This window comes from Podarcis gaigeae, assembly GCF_964106915.1.
Source record: "Podarcis gaigeae genome assembly, chromosome: 17".
Taxonomy (NCBI): Eukaryota; Metazoa; Chordata; class Lepidosauria; order Squamata; family Lacertidae; genus Podarcis; species Podarcis gaigeae.
This window is the reverse complement of record NC_139694.1, coordinates 12,816,213-12,838,709: the sequence shown is the minus strand read 5'-3', so window position 1 is coordinate 12,838,709 and position 22,497 is coordinate 12,816,213. Positions and strand designations below refer to the sequence as shown.

At 44.0% G+C, this 22,497-nt stretch overlaps 2 protein-coding genes across 4 annotated transcripts in view; both read right to left on the bottom strand.

The window, feature by feature from the left end:
* TMEM38B (transmembrane protein 38B) overlaps window positions 1-1,286 on the bottom strand; it is a 29,417-nt gene extending 28,131 nt beyond the window's left edge. Inside the window, exon 1 of one of the 2 annotated variants that reach the window (XM_083719741.1) lies at window positions 606-1,286. In XM_083719741.1, the coding sequence (XP_083575867.1) occupies window positions 606-739 (134 nt within the window). In that variant the 5' untranslated portion in view covers window positions 740-1,286. The remainder of the gene's footprint in view (window positions 1-605) is intronic. The other variant, XM_083719740.1, reaches the window with a different exon arrangement.
* Window positions 1-22,497, bottom strand: part of TAL2 (TAL bHLH transcription factor 2) — a 143,407-nt gene that overhangs the window by 110,477 nt on the left and 10,433 nt on the right. Inside the window, exon 2 of one of the 2 annotated variants that reach the window (XR_014559426.1) lies at window positions 20,448-21,196. Coding sequence is in view for 1 of the 2 variants with exons in the window: in XM_083720027.1 (XP_083576153.1) it covers window positions 20,825-21,178 (354 nt within the window). In the remaining variant the exon portion in view is untranslated. Of the gene's footprint in view, window positions 1-18,532; window positions 21,197-22,497 lie in introns of those variants that run through there. The other variant, XM_083720027.1, reaches the window with a different exon arrangement.

The following is a 22,497-nucleotide window of genomic DNA, read 5'->3' as shown; positions in this document are numbered from 1 at the left end:
CCATCCAACGAACCATGCATGTGTCTGTCACCAAATCGTATGGATTTAAATTTCATAAACTAATAATAATAATAATAATAATTTTATTATTTATCCCTCGCCCATGTGGCTGGGTTTCCCCAGCCACTCTGGGCAGCTACGCAGCAGGCAAAAGTAACAAGTTTTGATGGACATAATAATGGAATACTGAATAGTTTAGTTTATGTAAAATATGTGTGGATTTATGGTATGCAAAATGAACCATGGAAAGAGAAGAAGGGAAGTCACTGATGTTTTAAGGTTATTTAAATGAACATTCTAAAATGTAAAACAGAAAATATAATATAGAAAAAAATGAACAAAAAAATGCTTAATTTTTTCCCTCTCCGCCAAAAATTGAAAAAAGGGGTGTTTGTGTTTCTTTAGAAAACGTGCGGGGATGCAGCATACATTTTAAAAGAGAGAGAAAAGCGGCGTGGAGCTGAGCGAACCCTCGCCTCGCAGCTAACCGCGCTCGTCCACAAGGGAAGGCACTCTGCACATGCCCAGGAGGCACGGCCAGACGCGAGGGCGGGCTCCTCCGGCGCCGCCATCCCCGCTGCTCGCCCGCCTTCCCCCTCACTCACCCGGCTGCTCCTTCAGCGACAGGACGGAGGCCGCGTAATGCGCCAGGTCGAAGAAAGGGAACATGGGCAGGCGGGAGAAGCGAAGCGCCACCTGCCCCAGGAGCTCCTCCATCGCGGCGGACTCCGCCGCGCATGCGCCGGCGACGGATTTAAAGAGGGAACGTGAGGGGGGCGGGGGAGGGCGAGAAGAGCCAAACGAGCGAGGGGCGGGGCTTAGAAGGGCCCCTCCGCCCGCTCTCTCTTCATCGCCTCAGGCCAAAAAGGGGCGCGAACGGTCCCAGTCGAATCCCGCGCATAGTTTTTTGTCCCGTACAAACCGCCGTCGGGCGGGAAGAGCGCTCGCGCCGCGGGGGCGGGGCAAAGGCTGATCCCGCCCACTCCCCCCAAAAAACGTTGCGCTGGAATGAAAGGCGATTGGCCGGGCTGCCGCGCGGTGGGCGGGGACAAGAGAGTGGCCGCGCGATCAGGCAGGGACGCTCAGCGGAGGGGGGGGGAGGCAGTGAGGGCCGGTCCCCCCATTGGGGAAGGTGAGGCAACTGCCTCAGGCAGCAGAAGAAACAGGGGTGGCAAATCCTAATGCAGATAATTATTGATTTCTGCCCCCCCTCTGTACCTGATGTAGCTCTTCAGTCTAGGGTTGCCACCTTTGTTCTGACATAATGAACATAATGAAGACGTTGGGTGCAAATATATTTTTTTCATCTGGTGCTGAAGTGACAGCTGTGTACAGCTGAAAACACTGGCAGCAGTAAGATAAATTCTAAAGTGTAAATAAGTTCTGATGGATGGAATACTGAACAGTATAGTTTTTGTAAAATATGCAGGGATTATTATATGTATGGAAAGAGAAGAAGGGGAGTCATTGATATTTTAAGGATGTAAAAATGAGTACTTTAAACTGTAAAACAGAAAATTTAATTGTGTGTGTATATATATATATATCTACGAAAGCACATATATATATATATATATATATGAAGCGACTTCAAAACATTCTATTGCAATCTATTGTAGCCTCACAGGATGGCCCCTGTGGAATTTGTCCATACATGAGAATTTGTAAATCTGTCTGTGCTTGGCTTCCCAGAGCTTAAATACATGATGTTTCACACACCCTTTTAAACACACGCATTTGGAGAAGATCCCTAACTTGGGGGAGAGAGACGACCTGAAATACAGGACAAACTGTATGTAGCATTTTACATTGAAATACGGGACAATCCTGAGCAGCCGTACCTCGGCTCCTGAACACCTTGGGAGTTGAACGTTCCAGCTCCTGAACGATCGAAAACTAGAAGTTGTTCCGGTTTTTGAACATTCTTTTTGAAGCTGAATGTCCAGCTGAATGTTCTGCGGCTTCCCATTTTCTGCATGTTCTAGCATTTTATCTGACCTTTGGATCTTAAATCAGGCCATACTGACGGTTAATGCAAACGGCAAATTTCTAAGTTCCAATGGCCGTAAGTCGCAAGCATTGTATTAAAGGAAGTTGTTTAATCAGGAGCACCAAAGGCAATGAGCATGGTTTACTGAGGATTTGCTCATATTAGTAAACTAGTCTTGACTGAGTGTCCTATAGGATAGTTCTTGAAAGCAGGTGTTAAATCAGACAGTTCTGTGGGGTGCTGTGATATGAATGCACACTAAAGTCAAGGAAAATCTTTTACTCTCATATTCGCAAATGGGGATTTCTCATGGAATGGGGATATTACTTTCAGTCCCATAATTACATCCTCAATTGAAGAAGGACAAGAATAGTTGCTGTAGCTATTATAGTTTTCAAGAAAATGTACTTCAAAGGTTTCCTGGTAGCAGCAGACACTAACTCACCTACCTCCCAAAAAATTGACTGACATGATTGTGACATCACCATTTGCCATCTACTTGTTGATCAGTCTACAAGTATTAAGCTGGGTTTTTACAGTATAGGGTATGGGGAATTGGCAGGCTACAGAGCTGTCAAGTAGCAGCTTGACATTAGGAGGAGCTTGACATTAAGATGAGCAACTTGAAAGTCTTTGGGGTAGGTCCAAGATGGGGGTTATGTTCCTCCAGTAGCTGCACTCTTTGCTACATTTTTCTATCAGTCTATTACTATCCCTCTTTAAGTGTTCAGCATTAGTGTTTAACTTAACACAAGAGTAGTGAATAGCTCCACCACCACCCATCACTGCAACCTTTTCCCACCAGGTGGAAGGTGGTCTTCTGAAGTGGAGAGCTTCCTGTAATTATGGAGGCTTCCTGCACCTTTTAGAAAACTGATTTTCAGGGGGAATTGGAGTGGAACAGGAGGGGAGGGAAGTTGGCACCCTCATCCCCATAATGCTTCCTCACATATTATGTTAACATGAATATTGATTTCATGAAGAGGACTATTTCATAGGCCACAAACTTCTTGCTTTGACCCAGCAAACCTTTTGGGGGTGATAAATACGCACATCCTTATTTGTGTGGGAGATTGGAGGGAGCGCAAGGAATTGCCCCTTTCCCATCCCCTTCTGTAGTAAATACTCGTTGAAGAAACAGAACTTCCCCCATCACTGCAATCTGTGCCTCCTGACAGGACAAAAAGGCAGGGGAGAGAGAATGAGAGAGAGAACCCAGCTAAATACCTGTAGAATGATCAGGGAAAAAATGGAAGACCTGAACTATTACATGTAACCCCAGGAGGCATTTTCAGACTTGCTCCCCAGTACTGGAGTTTTCCATCAAGGTTAAGGGCTTGCCGATCGGAAGGTCGGCAGTTCAAATCCCTGTGACAGGGTAAGCTCCTGTTGCTCAGACGCAGCTCCTGCCAACCTAGCAGTTCGAAAGCACGTCAAAGTGCAAGTAGATAAATAGGTACCGCTCCGGCAGGAAGGTAAACAGCGTTTCTGTGCGCTGCTCTGGTTTCGCCAGAAGCAGCTTAGTCATGCTGGCCACATGAACCAGATAAACTGTCTGTGGACAAACATCGGCTCCCTCAGCCAGTAAAGCGAGATGAGCGCTGCAACCCCAGAGTCATTCAAGACTGGATTTAACTGCCAGGGGTCCTTTACCTTTATCTTTACAATAGTTAATAGCTATAGAAACTGAGTTCTAAAATTTAGGGGAAATGCCCATTCTAATTATTATGCTCCAATGATTTATATTTACTCTTTATGGTGCCACAATATTCATAATTAATATTAAGAATGCTTACCAAGGTCAGATATATAACAATATATGACATACTCATATGGGAAGCGTGAAAGCACATCACTGTGCTCTTTGCAATACTGCTTTTTATCCACTGAGTGGCATCACATTCATGTCTAAGAAATATAAATAAAGTTCTGCCTGATTTCCTAAATTGAGGAAGTACAGGGAAGAGGAAAGAGTTACCAGGTAGTTTAGGATGGAGGTGGATCACTGGCAGCCTAGGGCCCAGTCTGGATGGCAAATAAATTATATCTGGTCTTTGCTAATCCTACCAAAGTTGATTCAAGCTACTGTAAACAGTTTGTTCACAATTTTACTCATAAGGAAAATAACTATGGAAAATATCTGTTTCCTAGAACATAAACCTGCAGACATACACTGCTGCAAATAGTATATTTTTTTGCTTCCACAGTAATGGGATTTGCATTATGATAATTCAAAGGGAGGGGGGAGGTTGTTTGTGTGTTTGAAATATTAATATGGGCCCATATTAATAAAAACCTTTCCCTTTCCTAATCCATCCAACACACTCTCATATAAGTTGAGGCACTCTTCAGATGTCTATCCACCCTTCTCAAGATATTCAAGTCACATAGCACTTAACTAAATTAACAAATATGTAAAAAGAATGGAATGGACAGGAGGAAGAACTGAAGAAAGGAAGGAGGGTTTTTTTGTCTGAGATTCCAGCTGCCCCAGGTAATCAGAGATGTTCCTGCACACTCTCTCAGTCCCCAAGAAGGTTGGAAAAGCCTTACAAAGATATCTTCAAACTTATCCAGATTCTCCTTTTTCATAAATGTGACTTTCTCCTTAGCTGCAGTCTTTTAGAAGTAAATTTGCTGTTCATCCCAGCTGTTTTCAGGTGTTGCTTTCTTCTTGGACACAGATTTGTGAAACTGATTGTGGAAGTCATGCAAGCCAATTGCACTGGCATCCTGTACAACCAATGTAAGATTTTTCTGACAGTCTCTTCAATATTAGGTGAAACTGTCTTCCCAAAGTAGCTAGACCACAGTTTGTCCCATATTTTGTCTTTTTTCCCATACTTTTTTCACAGCTGGAAGCGGGCCCATTTGGATTTTTAATTTTATAAAAGCTGAAAAAATCCCTTTCCCCCTTGCACCAAACCAAAGTAGCAGAGTCAGAACTGACACATATGAGATACTTGGGCATATAGAAGGTGCCAGATGTATGCATGGTTCGGTGAGCTCAATTTACTGCTCAGGGATGTAAGATGCAATTGGAACCAATGCCTGACCCACAAAGAATAACTGGTCCCAGGAATTCTTTTGGGTGGTTTCCATGCCCCCCATTTCATATTTAGAAAACACATCTGAATTATTTGCTGATATGAATATTCACAGTTACATTCTTTGATGAGCTTGCTTCCTGTTTCAGCTACAACTCATTAAACTTCTTATTACTTTTGGTCCATATTAGCCAACATCCATCTTGATTGTTCAGGCCCAAACATACCTTCTTTAGGGGCCTTTATGTTTCCTTGTAAACATTTCAGAAACATTGGTTGTTGTTGTTGTTTTTAAAGGCAAAGCTGACATTGTCCCAGAAGCTTAGCCCATCAGGAAAGAATACACCCCTATACCAAGTTTGGATTGGGTGTCCCATTTTACAATCGATACATATTTAAAGCAATTATTATGGTCAAGTCGGCTCAATGGGAACCTGGTTTCTGATAGAAAGACTGTCAGTAGCAGGACAATAGAGGAGGGATGGTGAGGAGCCAAGGTCAGTAAAAGCTGGGCAGAGAAGATATGAAAAGGCACAAAGGCTGTTCTGTAGCAAAGGCAATGGACAAGCAGCCAGTCCAGGAATGAGAGCTGAACCGATTTGCAGAAGTGCATCTATGGCGTGTTTGTTCTTTGTATAGTACTTACAGTCATCTACTTATGGGTATGGGTATGTATGTGCGCGTTTTTAATAACAAAAGACAAAGTGGAAGAGCACAGACTTGCAGTCTAAAGAAGAGGAAAAGAGGATTGGAGAGAAATGGACTGTGGAGGATGTGTAGCTTTGTTTTCAAACAAATTGTTAAAGAGAAAAGATCAAAAGGAGATTTCCAATGGTACAGAGGGACTAGCCAGTTTGGAAGGACATCACAGCCTTTCCAGAGCTGTCGCTTGACAGCAGATTGCAAGGTTCTGCACCATTCCCTATGGTGATAGTTAGAAGAGATTTCTTTTGGTGGATCCCAAAGCCCTAGATTGTAGACACGTGAGTGGGGTGTTCCCTCCTTATATACAAACATATAAATAAATAAATAACTCTTATTAATGTAGGGCACGTCCAATTGACTAACCTGTCCTGTAGTTCGTAAATCATCATCTTCTTGTTGTTGTTTAGTCGTGTCCAACTTTTCGTGACCCCATGGACCAGAGCATGCCAGGCATTCCTGTCTTCCACTGCCTCCCGCAGTTTGGTCAAACTCATGCTGGTAGCTTCGAGAACACTGTCCAGCCATCTCGTCCTCTGTCGTCCCCTTCTCCTTGTGCCCTCCATCTTTCCCAACATCAGGGTCTTTTCCAGGGAGTCTTCTATTCTCATGAGGTAGCCAAAGTATTGGAGCCTCAGCTTCAGGATCTGTCCTTCCAGTGAGCACTCAGGGCTGATTTCCTTAAGAATGGATAGGTTTGATCTTCTTGCAGTCCATGGGACTCTCAAGAGTCTCCTCCAACACCATAATTCATCCCCTATCATCTATGTAAAAGGTAAAGGTAAATGACCCCTGAACGGTTAGGTCCAGTCAAAGGTGACTATGGGGTTGTGACACTCATCTCACTTTCAGGCTGAGGGAGCCGGCATTTGTCCACAGACAGCTTTCTGGGTCATGTGGCCAGCATGACTAAACCGCTTCTGGCACAACGGAACACCGTGATGGAAACCAGAACGCACGGAAACGCCATTTACCTTCCTGCCACAGCAGTACCTATTTATCTACTTGCACTGGTGTGCTTTTGAACTGCTGGGACCGAGCAATGGGAACTCACCCCGTCACGGGGATTCGAATGGCCAACCTTCTGATCGGCAAGCCCAAGATGCTCAGTGGTTTAGACTACAACGCCACCCGCTCCCTTCATCATCTGTGTTACATCATCTATGTAACAACCTTTGTCTCTTACATTTGCTCAAAACACCTGTTTCTGATTAAGGGTATGTAGTCTGACTGTTCATCTAGAGCTCCCAATTCCATTTTCTCTCCCTTTTTTGGGGTAACCTGTAGAGAGATTCATCAAATGGCCATGTAGCTGCAAAGGGAAGAAAGATGAAGTCCGCCTTTTCATTTGAAATAACTGGTCAAACTTTTGGCTGGCTGCCTGTAATTTGTGGGATACATCGAATGCTGCCATCATGTTCATGCAACTGACTTCTGCTTGTGCAATGGAACCCTTTCTTCTCTCCAGCAGCCCCCCCCCCATGCACACCCTAAAAAAAATGGGGGGGGTTAGGAAGAAGAAGTCCCATTGCACAAGTGTAGTGCACTCACTTCTTCTTCATTGGCAATCACTCATAGCCGAGTAAGATTGTCTTCCATAAAAGTGAGTTCATAAGTGACTGTGGAGGCCAATTCTGGATCCACACATCCTTCCACAGTGGGGACATAGGTTTCCAGCAAGAGTTGATCATGGTGAGGGTTTGCCAAGTGTGCCTTCTTCTTAGCACATTTCTCCCTTTCGTCCTGAGTTCGAGCATCTTCAAAGGCCATGACACCTTTAGTAAAGGCTGTTCTCCAATTGGAGCGCTCGCAGGCCAGTGTTTTCCAGTTGTCAGTGCTCATGCTACATTTTTAAAAGATTTGCCTTGAGAGGGTCTTTGAACCTCTTTCGTTGACCACCAGCATTACGTTTACCATTCTGAAGTTCGGAGTAGAGCAGTTGCTTTGGAAGACGATCATCAGGCATCCACACAACATGACCACTCACACACAGCGATTGATACAACCCAATGTGTGTATTTTACAGTCCCAGGCACATGAGGATGCCACATTGCAGAACCTAAACAGGTCTGGGCCTTTTCCAGGTGAGTGACTACCTGGGAACCACAGGTAAGTCACTTTGGGTTACATGCTGAGAGAAGGCACTGTATTAAGAAAATAAGCAGTCAGAAGATGGTCCCATTTTTCCAATGAATGGTGTTGGATACATGCTTAAGGAAGTATAACATGCTGTCTGCTGTAGAAGTAGCTATTGGCTGTGCAATGCTGTGCACAGTGGCTTTTTCTATTGTTTAAAGTAAGGAAAAGAACTTGCAACAGGAAACAAACACTGTGCCCCACACCACGAACTGATGGTTCCACCTTTCCTACCCAATTTAACAGCGGCCTGCTTGGACCACTCTAAATTCTCAAGAGCTTCGCAGGCTTCCCAGAGTGAGCTTTGTCTTCCGAGACAGAAGATGTTTTATTGTTAACTGACTCGCAGGCGCATTGTCCTCCATTGTTGCTGCTGCTGCCACCGTCCGTCCCACCAGCCCCTGTGTGGGGCACCCTCCCTGGATCCCATTACCGTGTTTGGGATCATGAAGTACAAATTAGCATAATCAGATTAGCTGCATGGTGCTGTACGTCTGAAAAGGACGAGGGGAAGGGGGTGGAAATGACAAAGGGAGAAAGTATTTCGACAAAGGGAAGCCCTGAGGAGGGCAGAAAGCGTTTATTGGTGTTAGGCTGCGGAGCTGAAGGCTTTGCACCTGCAATGCGAACAAGTCCTCTTCTAACTAAGGACTCTTAGATGGTATTAAAACACGGGTGGGAGGGAGGGTGGGCAAGGCAGAGAAAGAAAAGCACACTGAATGAAAGAGGGATGGAATGAATCAGCCTGCATCCCATTAATTGATTTATCGGGATAGGGAATGTGCAAATTGCTGACAGTGGTAAAACAGGCCGTTTGATTTCTACACAGCATGGAGAGGAGATCAGCCAAGTAATCTGGTCTATCGAGATAAGAGTTTTAGAGCCTCTGCAGGAGAGTGATAAGAAATGCAAAAACCACATTGGTGGTTATAGTTGTGTTTGGGGCTTTGCTTTTTCCCTTCTTCTTTCAAATCCTGCTGGAATTCTTCATTATTATTATTATTATTTATTCCATTTCCAAATATGTAGCCTCTCCCTCCCCTCCCCGGTCCTTCTTTCTTTTGTGAATTTAAAATACAAAAACTGGATGGAAAGGAGGAGGACAAATCTGCAGGGTGACACAGTCTGCCTCAAGCAGGAAACCTAAAGGTACCATGAAAAAAGGAACCATTCCCAATAATTTGATATATTTATATATTTTTTTCCAGGATGCTTCATTTTGTTTTTCAGCCTTAGGCCCCAAAGTGAAGTGGGTTGCCTCTAAAGAAGATCACTAGTTAGGTGGTGGCTTGGAAGGACTACTCTTAATAAAATGAAATGAAATGAAATGAAATGACTGCCTTGGATTCAAAGCCTTATAAGAAAACATTTGCTGGGTGCTGTATATTTAAGGCCTTTGTTTAATTTGCTGCTGAGATTTACCAGCGTTAGCTAATGCAGAGCTGATTTGCATGACTAGCAGTGGGGTTTGTTGCTAATTAATCCCATCCTCTTGTTCCGTTACAGAGTGGGAGAGGGAGGGAAGGAGCTCTCACAAGCCTTAGTGCTGAAATTCCTCACCAAGATTACCAGCACTGTCCAACTGGGACAAGGTGCTGTTGTCATGTTGATTCTACAGAGCGATGCACACAATATGTTAAGACCAGCCCTCTGTGAGGAAAAGCTCGGGTTGCTTAAACATTTTCTGCCAAGCTTTTGCAAGATCCTTTATTGGCTAGTCTGACAAGCTCAACCTATTTCTGTATGAAAAGCCAGTTTTGCTTACTGGGCATGGAAAGCTGCAGAGGTGCTGAAGAAGAACTCCAGATTGTTGCAATATGATGAAGTAGGCTAATCATGTGGGCTGGGGAGAGGGGCAAGAATAGCTTGGTATGGTTGGGGAGTTGCTGAAGCCTGTTATAGGTCCTTCTTGCCAAAAGCCTGTCTTTGGAAATTAGGTTGTTGACAGATGCAAATAAAAACGGAAGGCCTTGCGATGAATAGGCATGCATCATAAATTCATCAGAAATAATAATAACCACACAGACTGAAATATTATGAACATTTGGTGCAATCCTTGGCCTCTCCAATCAGTGCTAGGAAAGATTCTACTTGGAAACCCCAGAGAGCTGCTGACAGTAAACAATACGGAGCTAGATCAGGGTTTCCCAAACTTGGGACTCCAGCTATTTTTGGACCACAGTCCCCACCATCCCTGACCACGACCACGGATGGCTAGCTGGCCATCCCTGCTAGCTAGTTGTGGTCCAACAACAGCTAGAGACCCAAGTTTGGGAAACCCTGAGCTAGATGAACCAATGGTCCTGTCTGCAATCTTGGAAGGCCACTGCCAGTCCATGTAGGCAATATGCTGGTCTGATTCATTATAAGGCAGTTTCCTATGTTCCAATGTACTGTAGACTGCCCAATGCTGATGGACTACAACTCCCATAATTCTCGACCATTGGCCATGCTGTCTGGGGCTGGTGGGAGTTGGAGTCCAATGACACCTGAAGGGCCAGAAGTTCCCCAAGGCCAGACTTAAAGCATAGCAGCGGCCTTTAGCAGGGACCGGTGGTACATTGGTCGGGGTCTTATTATTACTCAAGATTTGGGACAGATCTGCCCAACGTGGGACCCACTATGATGAATGGAGGCCACAAGCCATGAATCAAGAGCTGCCAGACAACTCCCCTTGTTTTGCAGTCCCAGGTCAACAACAAGAACAGATTTATCAGTTCTCTGGTGGGTTGTGCTACATGGTTTTGTGCAGTGTGGCGCTGAATCACAAGTTGTGCAGAGGGACCTGAGAGAGAGAGAGAGACCAGATGAAAAGGAGAACAGGGCTCTTGAACTCTTAATCAGGATGGGAGGTATTTCTGCAACGGAGAAAAAAGATCCATTTCCCTGGATCCTCTTTTGCATTTGGTCATTCCATCAGAAATAAAGGATCATGTCCAACAGCAACAGAGCTACCCAGAAGTAAGCCATATGGAATTCAGAGGGCTTACTCACAGGTAAGTGGGGTTAGGTTTGTAGCCTAAATCTTTTATTTTTTTACTCACCTTCCTCCATCCCTTTAGTTCCCCTCTTGGCACCTGCTGTTTAAAAGTACAATCATGGCTATGGAAGGGGGAAAAGGATGAATTTAAAATCACTTTATCTCTCTGGCCTTTGGTTTTAACAATGTGACTTTTAGATGATCTCTGACCTCACAGGTCAGCAGTTAAGCTGGCCATTCTCTCACTTTCCTTTTATGGTTGAAGGATGAAAGAACCCATCAGATGTGAACTGTTTACCCTGTATCTTCACTTGGTCATCTCAGACAATTCCCTTATGGGTAAAATAAAAATAATGTGAAAGAATAATGTGAAGTGTGTGGAGTTGATATGCCACTGCAGTATTTGAACAGCAAGTCTTGGGTACATTACTGACTAGCATAGGTCTCTTGATTTCACAGTGCTGGGTTTCTATTGCAGAAAACCCCACAGATGGTTAATTCCAATGCAACCCCTCTTTTCTTTATGGATATTTAGGGTATACATGCACAGTGAAATACCAGGAGCTGATTCACATGTACTTTGATAGGAAATATAAGGCAGCTTCATGTGTTCAGAGACATGCTTTGTTTATCTAGATACTCTGACAGTGACATCTCATGTTGTGAGGCACAAAGTGTTTATCGGTTCTGAACTGAGATCCCATTTTAATCCGGAAATGCCAGAAAGTGAACCGAAGACATTATGTATGCAACGCATATACCTCCCTCTTCCTGTAACTCTAGCAAAGGCTTGAGGCCTAAACTGCTGTGACATGCTAACTTGAGATAAATGCTACCTCAAAAACCCAATGCTTTTCAATAGCATCTGTTTGGGTGCTCAGCAAGGCATGTGTTTTCGGGACTCATGTAGTGTTGAATATTGCGTTATAACAGAAGGCCAAACCAGCAGGGAAATCTTAGCTGATAGTCTTAACTATTAACATCAGAGCTTTTTTCAGCTCAGGTGGGTGCCATTGCCATCATAAAAGAACAAGGGAAGCATTCATTGCAAGTTCCGGCACCTCTTTTTCTAGAAATATAGCGCTGATTAGCAAAGAAATGTATTCTCCTGAACTTTCTCTTTGCACATTGTCAAAGCGCAAGTAGCTAAAAGTAACATCCGAAGCAGGCATAATCCATCAGACATAATATAGGTGTACACATGGTTAGAACTGTTGGTTTAAATTCTAGCTTGGCCCCTTCTAGGATTTAGAATTCTAATCCGGTAAAATATAATGATGTGTACAGGATTATATCCAATGTTTGTCATACTCACCCACCGAGATTAATGAACTCATTAATTAGGCTAATCAATTTCAGTGAGTCTGCTCAGAATAGAACTTAGATTATATACCCCATATCACTGGCTCAAAGAACAGGCCGAGGAATCAGGATGCTTAATCTAAACAGGTTTGGCATTGTAAACTTGACGAGATGAGAGATGTTGACTAGATGGACACTAAATGAAATGAAAATTACAGCTACCCACCTTGCTTTCCATAATGCCTAGATCTGGTAGAATTTACCTGTGCCCTAACATCATTGTGCTCTTCATCTCACAGCCCTGGTCACTGTTCTTTTTATCTACCTGGAAGGTAACTTCAGCAGCAGAAATCCTTTGAGATTAATGGATGCTCCCCATGCATTTCAGATCCCCGAATGTTCTCCAAATCTTTATCTGTGGACCATGGCTTTACTCAAACTTGGGAAGCACAGCGATATTTTATACACAGTAATTTTAGTGCTGATACCCAGATATGTCATGAGCACGTTTTTTGACTATGCAAAATGGCTCTCTCTAGAGCTGGCCTGTTGTTGTTGTTGTTGTTGTTGTTGTTGTTGTTTATTGAATTTATATACCGCCCTATACCCGGAGATCTCAGAATGGACACTCAAATGGATTTTGATGGTTGGTGGCTATTTCCACTCACTTTGAGTGCATGTTCACCTCCCTAGATGGAAGTGAAGAGACTTCTTTTTTTGGAGCCTTGAATTGGGCTGTATTCTGGGAAACGTACTTTGGAGTTTGGAGAAAAGGTTGCTATAGGTTTTTGGTGGGCAGAAGCAATTCCTAGGAAATTTGGGTACAAGACTGATTGCCCACGGGTCAGCACTAGCTGTGTGCAGCGGCAGAGCATATGCCCAGGGCGGGCACACTCCCAAGGGGGGCACGGAGGGTGCCCTCCCAGGCGTGGGATCAGTGGTGTAGCGTGGGTTGTCAGCACCCGGGGCAAGGCAAGTAATTTGCGCCCCCCAACCCGTGGATTTGTGCCCCCTAACCGGTGGATTTGCGCCCCCTAACCCTAACCCCCAGATGTTGCGCCCGGTGCGGCCGGGCCCACCTGCACCCTCCACGCTACGCCACTGCAGGGTGAGCGCCGGGACAGAGAGAGCCGGGACAGAGCGAGCCGCCCACGGGGGTGTAGCACGCAGTCCATAGCGGACATTCAGAGTGCTGCCCGCCCGCGACTCCCAAGCCTTCCCCACGCTGTCAAAACGAAGCGGGAAGGGGGGGAATGCTGCCAGCAAAGCGGCGCAGCTCCCCCCTTATCCCGACAGCTTGGGGTAGGCTTGGGAGTTGCGGGCAGGCGGCGCGCAAAATGTCAACCCCTTCAATGAGGGCACCCAGGGAGCTCCGACCCCACCGCCCCCCTTCCTATGCACCATCTGTTCAACCTGTACATTTGTGAATCATTTATTACAAACGTTACTGTGATCTCCAGTACACTTTCTTTGCAAACTAACTGAGCCTATGGAGCTGTACCTGCTTCTTCCTACTGCTAAGAGAAGTGGTAAGACCAGTGACTTCCTCATGTAAACAATGGCAAAAAAATTCTAGTTGGAACAATTTCATTTTTAATAGAAGAAACAAAGTGACCACTTTTGTAAATAATTTATTTCTTAATATATTAGCCATTAAATAGCATAGTATACAGGAAAAGGTATCAGTTACACCATATTTGTTCATAGCTATACAGAAGGAAATCACAAAACATAAAAAGTGCTGACAAAATAAATCTTTGGTAGATAAGTCTAGTTAAAAACGCAAATTGTACATCAACAGTAGATACTATTTCCCCCCTTTACTATAAAATTAGGCAGGACATTTTAGAAATATTACAACATGAAAACTTTCACCACCCTAAAATTAAGTGCCTGCCTTTTTCTTTTGTATCAGCACAATGTTCTACTCAAGGAATGAATAAATCTTCATTTGTTTGGGGTATTTGGGAAAGCTTATACATGCTAGGAATGATTGCCAAAATGAACAGTCCCAGCACAAAACATAGATTGTTAGTTTGGTATCTAATTAAAAAATCATTTTAAGCCATGAACGTAGATTTATCATGAGGTAGCATCAGAACTACTCCATCACTTCTTCACATTTTAAGTAGCTTTCCTGAAAAAGAACGAGACTATCAAATATAATAGTACATTTTCATACATAAAGTCTTCATACTTAAGAAGCTACGGCAGATTGTAGACAACTGTTTTCTACCATAATGCGAAAGATGTTTCAGGCTCATTTCAATCCCCAAGGACTGCACCCTTAGTTCCTAAGCAGTTATTAAGGTCTTAAGCAGAATTTCTCACCACCCGTTTCCCATAAATAAGTCCCACTGAATTTGCTTCTAGACATGGTTAGGATTTCAGCCTTAGTGTCTCACTAAGCTAGGGTTACCAGGTGCCTGGAATTTCCCAGACACAGCCAGAATACTGCAGCCAGAACACTAAGCCCAGTGGGACTTACTTCCACGTAAATATGTATGTTGTTTAAAAGGGCCAATCAATGGGTTCCCAGGCAAGTCAGAATCATGTCATAGCTTATCTAAGGTCTTGCAAGAACTGAGTGGCCGAGTGCTTCTTAAGATGTCCTAGTCTGTAGTCTTTCCACTACGTGGTCATTATGCAATGAAAGAACTCTGTCAGTCCAGATCCCTAGAAGTGTGGGGTTGTTTTTTAAAGGAACTGCTACTATTGAATTATTGAATTCTAATAATTTTATTCCCACCTGCAATTATTTAAAATGTACCATTTAAAAACGTTTGGAGCTAGTGAGGAAGAGGCAGACCTAAAGCAGTATAATTACCACAGCGCTATCATTTAATTTAATCTCACAGCAGTCCTGTGATATCGGTTAAAACGAGTCATTTGCTGGAAGCCAAATATGACTTAATGGCTGAGCCGAAATGGGGCCTTTGATGTCCAAAGCTCAGCAGCTTCGCCACTTTGCAGTTGCAGCAAAGTACAATATTTATTGGTCTGTTCCTTGAAGCTCACTTAGAAAGCAGAATTTCAGTCAAGATACTTCCAGGCAAATGGAAAGCAATGACCTCAGGACTCCATCTTGTCTCCCATGCTTTTTAACGTTTGCATGAAACATTTGCTGGGAGAAGACGTTTAGAGGTTTTGGGCTACACTGTCACTGGTGTGCAGATGCCACCCAGATCTACCCTTCTTTTCCTCCTACCGAGACCACATAACACCAGTCCTGAAAGACCTACATTGGCTCTCAGTATGTTTCCGAGCACAATTCAAAGTGTTGGTGCTGACCTTCAAAGCCCTAAATGGCCTTGGCCCAGTATACCTGAAGGAGCGTCTCCACTCCCATCATTCAGCCTGAACACTGAGGTCCAGCTCCAAGGGCCTTCTGGCGGTTCCCTCCCTGCGAGAAGTGAGGTTACAGGGAACCAGGCAGAGGGCCTTCTCGGTAGTGGCGCTTGCTCTGTGGAACACCCTCCAATCAGAAGTCAAGGAAATAAATAAATACCTTACTTTAAAAAGACAGCTGAAGGCGGCCCTGTTTAGGGAAGTTTTTAATGTTTAATGCTGTATTGTGTTTTTAATATTCGGTTGGGAGCCACCCAGGGAGGCTGGGGAAACCCAGCCAGATGGGCAGGGTATAAATAATAAATTATCATTATTACTACAGTTTTACCTTGGGTTAAGAACTTAATTCGTTCTGGAGGTCCGTTTTTAACCTGAAACTGTTCTTAACGTGAGGTACCACTTTAGCTAATAGGGCCTCCCGCTGCCACCGCGTCACTGCACAGCGATTTCTGTTCTCATCCTGAAGCAGAGTTCTTAACCCGAGGTACTATTTCTGGATTAGCGGAGTCTGTAACCTGAAGCCTCTGTAACCTGAAGCATCTGTAACCCGAGGTACCACTGTACTGATCCCAGGGGGACTGTAGAAGTCCTCAGTGGGTACCTGCAAATGGTTTTGAGGTGGAGGAACATGAAGAAGCTGAGGCTTTGACCACCTATGGCACAGGAAGCCAGCCAATCTGGATGAGGAGATGCAAGTGGTTTAGGATGGGTTGCATTCTCCTTGAAAGAGCAAGTTTGCAGCTTGGGGGGGGGGGTGTTTCCTCCTGCAAACAGAGCTGTCTATGGAGGCACAGGTGACACAGTCAGTGACTGGGATGCCTCAAACCAGCTCCAGCTGCTCTGCCAGCTACGAACCTCCAGAGAAAAACACCTTCCCTCACTTGTTTACGTCCTGGTTACAGACTAGCCCACTGTAATGCATTCTATATGAGGCTGTCTTTCGAAATGGTTTGGAAACTTCAACACAGAGAATGCAATTGCCTGTTGAGGGGCAAGTGTTTGGAACACGTAGCAATTAGACTGGTCTTTAATTATATAAAGTCTTTCATTACATTTAAACTGTTTCTGTTTTTGATTCTAATCTGATCTGAATTGCCGTGCTGAGCCGTTATCCTGTTTTTAAACTGCTTTTCTTTTTCTTTAAAGTTTTGTAATGAAAGGGCTTTACGTTTTATGATTTCGAATGTTTCTGTAAGCCACCTCAGGAGAGCTTTGCTCTTGAAATGCTGTGTATGAATACTGGAAACAAATGTATGAATATTGATTTTCAACTAATAAACTTTAAAACTTTACAAATGTTTGTTAAGAAGGTGAGCATCTTCCTAAGATGAACAGTTTAAAAAAAACACACACAATAAGAAATAAAACTGGATAATAGATAAATAAGTAGATTTAAAAGGCCGACAATAGCCACATTTATAATCAATAGTCCCCAGAACACTTTACAGTGTGCAAAGTGCTTTACATGAGGTATGTTCACAAGAGAGTGTGTGAAGGCATTGCAGTAGCCAGTGAAAGGAAGGAAAGAGGAGAATTATTTATTTATCAAAAAGATGTATGAAAATAATATAATAGTATGATACTGTGTAAAATATAACAAGTGTAATTCAGGGTTTTTTGAGAACATTTGGAAGTCTATTTTAGGTCCTTTTAAATTTCTTGCATTCTTTTTTTAAAAAATGGGATGGGATATAAATTGTAATATAGTATATTGCTGTATAATTTTGTGAAATATGTTTAATAAAGATTTAATAAAAAAAAATTAAAAGGAAGGAAAGAGGAGAAACATCCCAAAGCTTCAACTTATCTAGAAGCAGGCAGGTGTAACAAAATAAGCATTTTAAAATATGTTTTAAAAATAATAATAATGGGGAAACACTATTAGTGGCTAGTGTTTTTTTTCCCCAAGTGGCAGATTCTCCTTGATAGTATCTTCAGGATAATTAAGGGCTGAGTGGCAACTTTTCTAAAAAAATAATAATAATGAAAGATGCAGTTAAAATTAAATGAAAGACTTCTATTTCATTGACTTGGCTGGAGGAGTTAACACTTTAGTCCAATCATTCTCCAAGTGTGCCTAGAGACACACACAAGTATGCCGCCCGAAATCACATAATGACATCCTCAGAGGTTTCTGTGTGGGCTCAAAATGCTCTCACACAGAGAAGAAGGCTGCTAGCTGCGTCTCTTGCATGATTTACCGCTCGCAGCTTTGCCTTCTTCCAATCTGCCTCCTGGGGAAGGGGCATATTCTCCACTGTGCCCCTTCTGCAGATGGGATTGGATCACCCAGCCCATTTTTCTCAGCGCAGGCAAACACTCTCAGAAGAGGCTGCCCCTTGCAACTGAAAAGACGATCGGTCGGGTGGCTGCTCAAATTGGCTACTCACGCAGAAACACTGAGGGCAAGGGAGATCGTCCATAGGCAGGCAATTCAAACTTCTACTCCGAAAAGTTAACCTTTTTCGGTGTAAGAGTGAAGCCAGATTAGATGTTATGTTACTTTATTCACATGATTACTGCTTGTGTATTTATTTGTATACAGTGGTACCTCGGGATGCGAACGGGATCTGTTCCGCAGCCCCGTTCACATCCCGAAGCGAACGTAACTCGGGTATGCGGATCACGTTTTGACACTTCTGTGCAGGCGTATGACGTCATTTTGATGGTCTATGCATGCGCGCGCGGCGAAACCTGGAAGTAATGTGCTCCCTTACTTCCGGGTCGCCATGGAGTGCAACCCGAAAATGCTTAACCCGAAGCGTATTCATCCTGAGGTACGACTGTACAGTGGTACCTTGGTTCTCAAACACCTTGCTACTCAAACAATTTGGAACCCAAACACCACAAACCCGGAAGTGTTCCGGTTTGTGGGCTTTTTTTGGAAGCCGAACGTGCTCTGTTTGAAGTATTATGCTTCCGATTTGAGTGTTACAGTGAGGTCTGTCTGTTTATGCTATTTATTATGCGTTTTGTTTTTGCAGCTCTTTTTGTGTGTGACTGTGTAGAACCCAGTTCAGCTACATTGTTTATTGCTTTCATTTTATGGATCAATGGTCTCGGTAGATAGTAAAATTCATGTTAAATTGCTTGTTTTAGGGGTTGTTTATAAAAGTCTGGAACGGATTAATCCATTTTGCATTACTTTCTATGGGAAAGCGTGCCTTGGTTTTGGAACGCTCTGGTTTTGGAACAGACTTCTGGAATGGATTAGGTTTGAGAGCCAAGGTACCACTGTACAAGTAAGAACCACGGTGGGCTGCAGTGGACTGCTAGCATTAACCCTTTGCCGCCACTGCTGTCTCAGTCCAGATTGGGGAGGAGGGCACCCCTAAAGCTGCTATTTGCCCCCAGAAAGCAACCTGCTTTCTGAGAGCCTTCTTCCTGATTTAAGAGCTCTCCCCCAACGCCACTCTTCCAATCTGGTTCAGGGTATCCAATGCTGCTGTTTTAGTAAATAAAACAGAAAGCACTCATCATATGTCACATCTAGTCTGGCCCTGAATTGTTCAACCAGTTTTAAGCCATAAAAAGGGTGCCTTGGGTTGCAATCCTAACCGTACAAGCCTGGGAGTAAGCCCCATTGAATTCAGTAGGACTTACTTCAGAGCAGACATGCTTAGGATTGTTCTGTAAATCAACAAAAGTTTGGGGAATAGTGCCTTTGATGAATGTCTGAGAAGTAGGTGAAATATAATGTAGTCTTATTTCTCTTTCATTGTAAATAATCCAAATAGCAACCTGCTGCCTTATAAAAAGCAGTGGAACGGGTATCTTTCAATTAAACTGTGTTTCCCATTAGGAAACACTTCTTGAGCAATTTGATTAGTTCCACTTGTTAAATTTAAATTGTGTGTGTTTTAAAATCCACACCGCCTTCCCACTGACTATAGCCAAATTTTAAAATCTCCCCCCCAAAAAAAAAAAACAATCTACAAAACCAGAGTAAACAGCTGCTGTTCCTGAAAAATAATCAAATTTGAATGTATGTCTTTTAAGATTCAAATGTTTGAAAAATTAAATAAGCAACCCTAGTTTATTTCTTCTGGCAATTTTGAATCAAACTGCAGCAGGTCTACTGGGCATGATTCATCCTCTCTTGGCTCATGTGTTTTCACTCTGAAAATATACCAAATTTTTTTGGTTTGATTTTCCAGTTGCTGCAAAGCAGAAAGAAAAAACTGGAAATGAGATGCAGACATAAGAGCAATGACGATGATTCATAACTTGCATGGCTGATGAAGGCAACAGAAATGAGTTAGCAAGGGGCTTAGGTACTGTTTTCACCTGAGGCAAAAAGATTTTTGAAAAATACGACAACCTCTGCTCCAGGGCTCAGTTTTCAGACCAAGACTGAAGGCAGGGATATGGTGCTCTCTCTGGAGTCTGCTGCTGAAAGCAACTACATTTTAATGTTAGGATGGCCTTGACTTTTAAAACAATTTAAACTGAAGGTAAATTGAATCTTCAGTATACATTACTCAGAAGTGAAGAAATGGGCTTGCAGCCCTTCTTTCCACAAGCCTCCAAAATGTGTGACATGAAGATTTTCCTCATACAGCTTTTCTCTGCAGTGGCCCAACTCAAGTGTTTCTTTCCTTTTAGGAAAGGTAAGAGGAGATCATATCATAGCTGTCAACTTACAGATTTGAAAATAAGGGACCAGCAGCTTCGAAAATAAGGGATCAGCAGCCAAAATAAGGGATTTTCCGGGCACAGGTATGTTCAACTTCTGAGCTCTTCCGAGCCAAAGCCAGAAAGCCCAGCCAGCAGCCAAACGAAGCCTCATCAATAAAGGACAGCAGTGGGACATGGCGCTGGGATAAGGGACTGTCCCACCAAATGAGGAATGCTTGACAGCTATGGATCACATGCAGCCCTCATGCCACACATTGCAGGAAACAAGGTAGAGAGGACACTCCACCACGGAAAAGGACTCCACAGCCCAATAACTGTATGAACTGGGTCTAGAAGTTACGTTGCTGCTCAGTCACCAGCTATTGGCTCCAATAACTCTCACCAATGCGTCATGGGTAGTTTTCTGTGGCCCATTTCAAAGATCCTTGGCCTTGAGATCAAAGCACTTTGTGGCAAGTAGAGCTGTTGGAATCCTGATCAACTTCCAGAGATTTGATATCCCTCTTTTTAAGTACTGAAAATTAGCATCTCCCAAAGAAACCGTTACACAAAATACATTCGTTAAAAGAGCAAAAGATATATATATAAATACTGTACATAGGCAGACAACCCACAACTTGTATAAAGAAGGGAAACTATCAAATTACTACCAGGAGGGCTATAGCCCCGACCAACAGCACGTCACGGAGACGACGCCTCTGACCAACACTCTGGAGCATTGCTGCTTGTGTTGGGAGAAGGGACCTCAGAGTCTTCAATGAGAGTCAAGTCTTCCATGCTTTCCAAACTTGGACTTGGCTGGAACAGTCCCAGTATCCTTCCCCGTGGATTCATCCCTGGCTGCTGCAGGCCTTGTTCCCCGAGCACCTTGACAAGGAAGTTGATGTACCTCATGGCTAAGCGGAGGGTCTCGTTCTTGCTGAGCTTTTTGTCCGGAGGGTGGGTGGGAATGAGCTTCCTCAGCTTGGCAAATGCACTGTTGACGTTCTGCTGCCTCCACCTCTCCCTGCTGTTGGTGAAGATCTTTCTGGTCATTCTCAAGAACCGGCAGAACTGGAGGAAGAGAAAAGTAGAAAGGTCATCATGAAAGGACTAGCTGAACTGCAGACAGAGGATAGAAATAAACATTTTTTAAAAACCCTTCAATAAAGGTAAAGGTACCCCTGACCATTGGTGGCGCTGTGGGTTAAACACAGAGCCTAGGACTTGCCGATCAGAAGGTCGGCGGTTTGAATCCCCACGAAGGGGTGAGCTCCCGTTGCTCGGTCCCAGCTCCTGCCAACCTAGTAGTTCTAAAGCACGTCAAAGTGCAAGCACATAAATAGGTACCACTCCGGCGGGAAGGTAAACAGCATTTCCGTGCGCTGCTCTGGTTCGCTAGAAGCGGCTTAGTCATGCTGGCCACATGACCCGGAAGCTGTACGCCGGTTCCCTCAGCCAATAAAGCACGATGAGCGCCACAACCCCAGAGTCGGCCACGACTGGACCTAATGGTCAGGGGTCCCTTTACCTTTACCCCTGACCATTAGGTCCAGTTGCAGACAACTCTGTGGTTGCGGTGCTCATCTCACTCTATTAGGCTGAGGGAGCCGGGATTTGTCCACAGACAGCTTCCGGCTCATGTGGCCAGCATGACTGAGCTGCTTCTGGGGAACCAGAGCAGCACACAGAAAAGCCGTTCACCTTCCCACCAGAGCGGTACCTATTTATCTACTTGCACTTTGACGTGCTTTTAAACTGCTAGGTTGGCAGGAGCTGGGACCAAGCAACAGGAGCTCACCCCGTTGCAGGGATTCGAACTGCCGACCTTCTGATCGGCAAGCCCTAGGCTCTGTTGTTTAGACCACAGCGCCACCCGCGTCCCTAAACCCTTCAATAAGATAGCTCAAACCTAGAGTCCAACTGCAAACCCAGTGCTTCTCTATTTCACTTCTGCTTTGTACGGGCCTGAAATGTTCCAGTAGACCAAAGGTCACTAGCGCCCCATTAGCTGATCACTCCAAGGGGAGCAGCAATATTTGTGAAAGGATAGCCAGAGTCGCCTTCTTCCTTTCTTTTGATCTCTGCTTTTGTCAGCACAAGCTCTGTGAGCTAATAGCGACCTTTGTGGGTTTCTCCGTTAGATGGCATGCTTCAAGATGCATCCTTGTCTCTCTGACATTTGTACAAGATCAGCAAACAGAGGCCCCCATCCACCCAAGGAATCCTTTTCAAATAGCTGACAGACTCCCAGTTTGTAGATGGGGCATTTATTTATTTACAGCCTCCCAACATGCAGCCCAATCCTAAGCATGTTTACTCAGAAATTCCACTATGTTCAGTTGTGGTTAAGTTAAGTGTCATGGGATTATTGC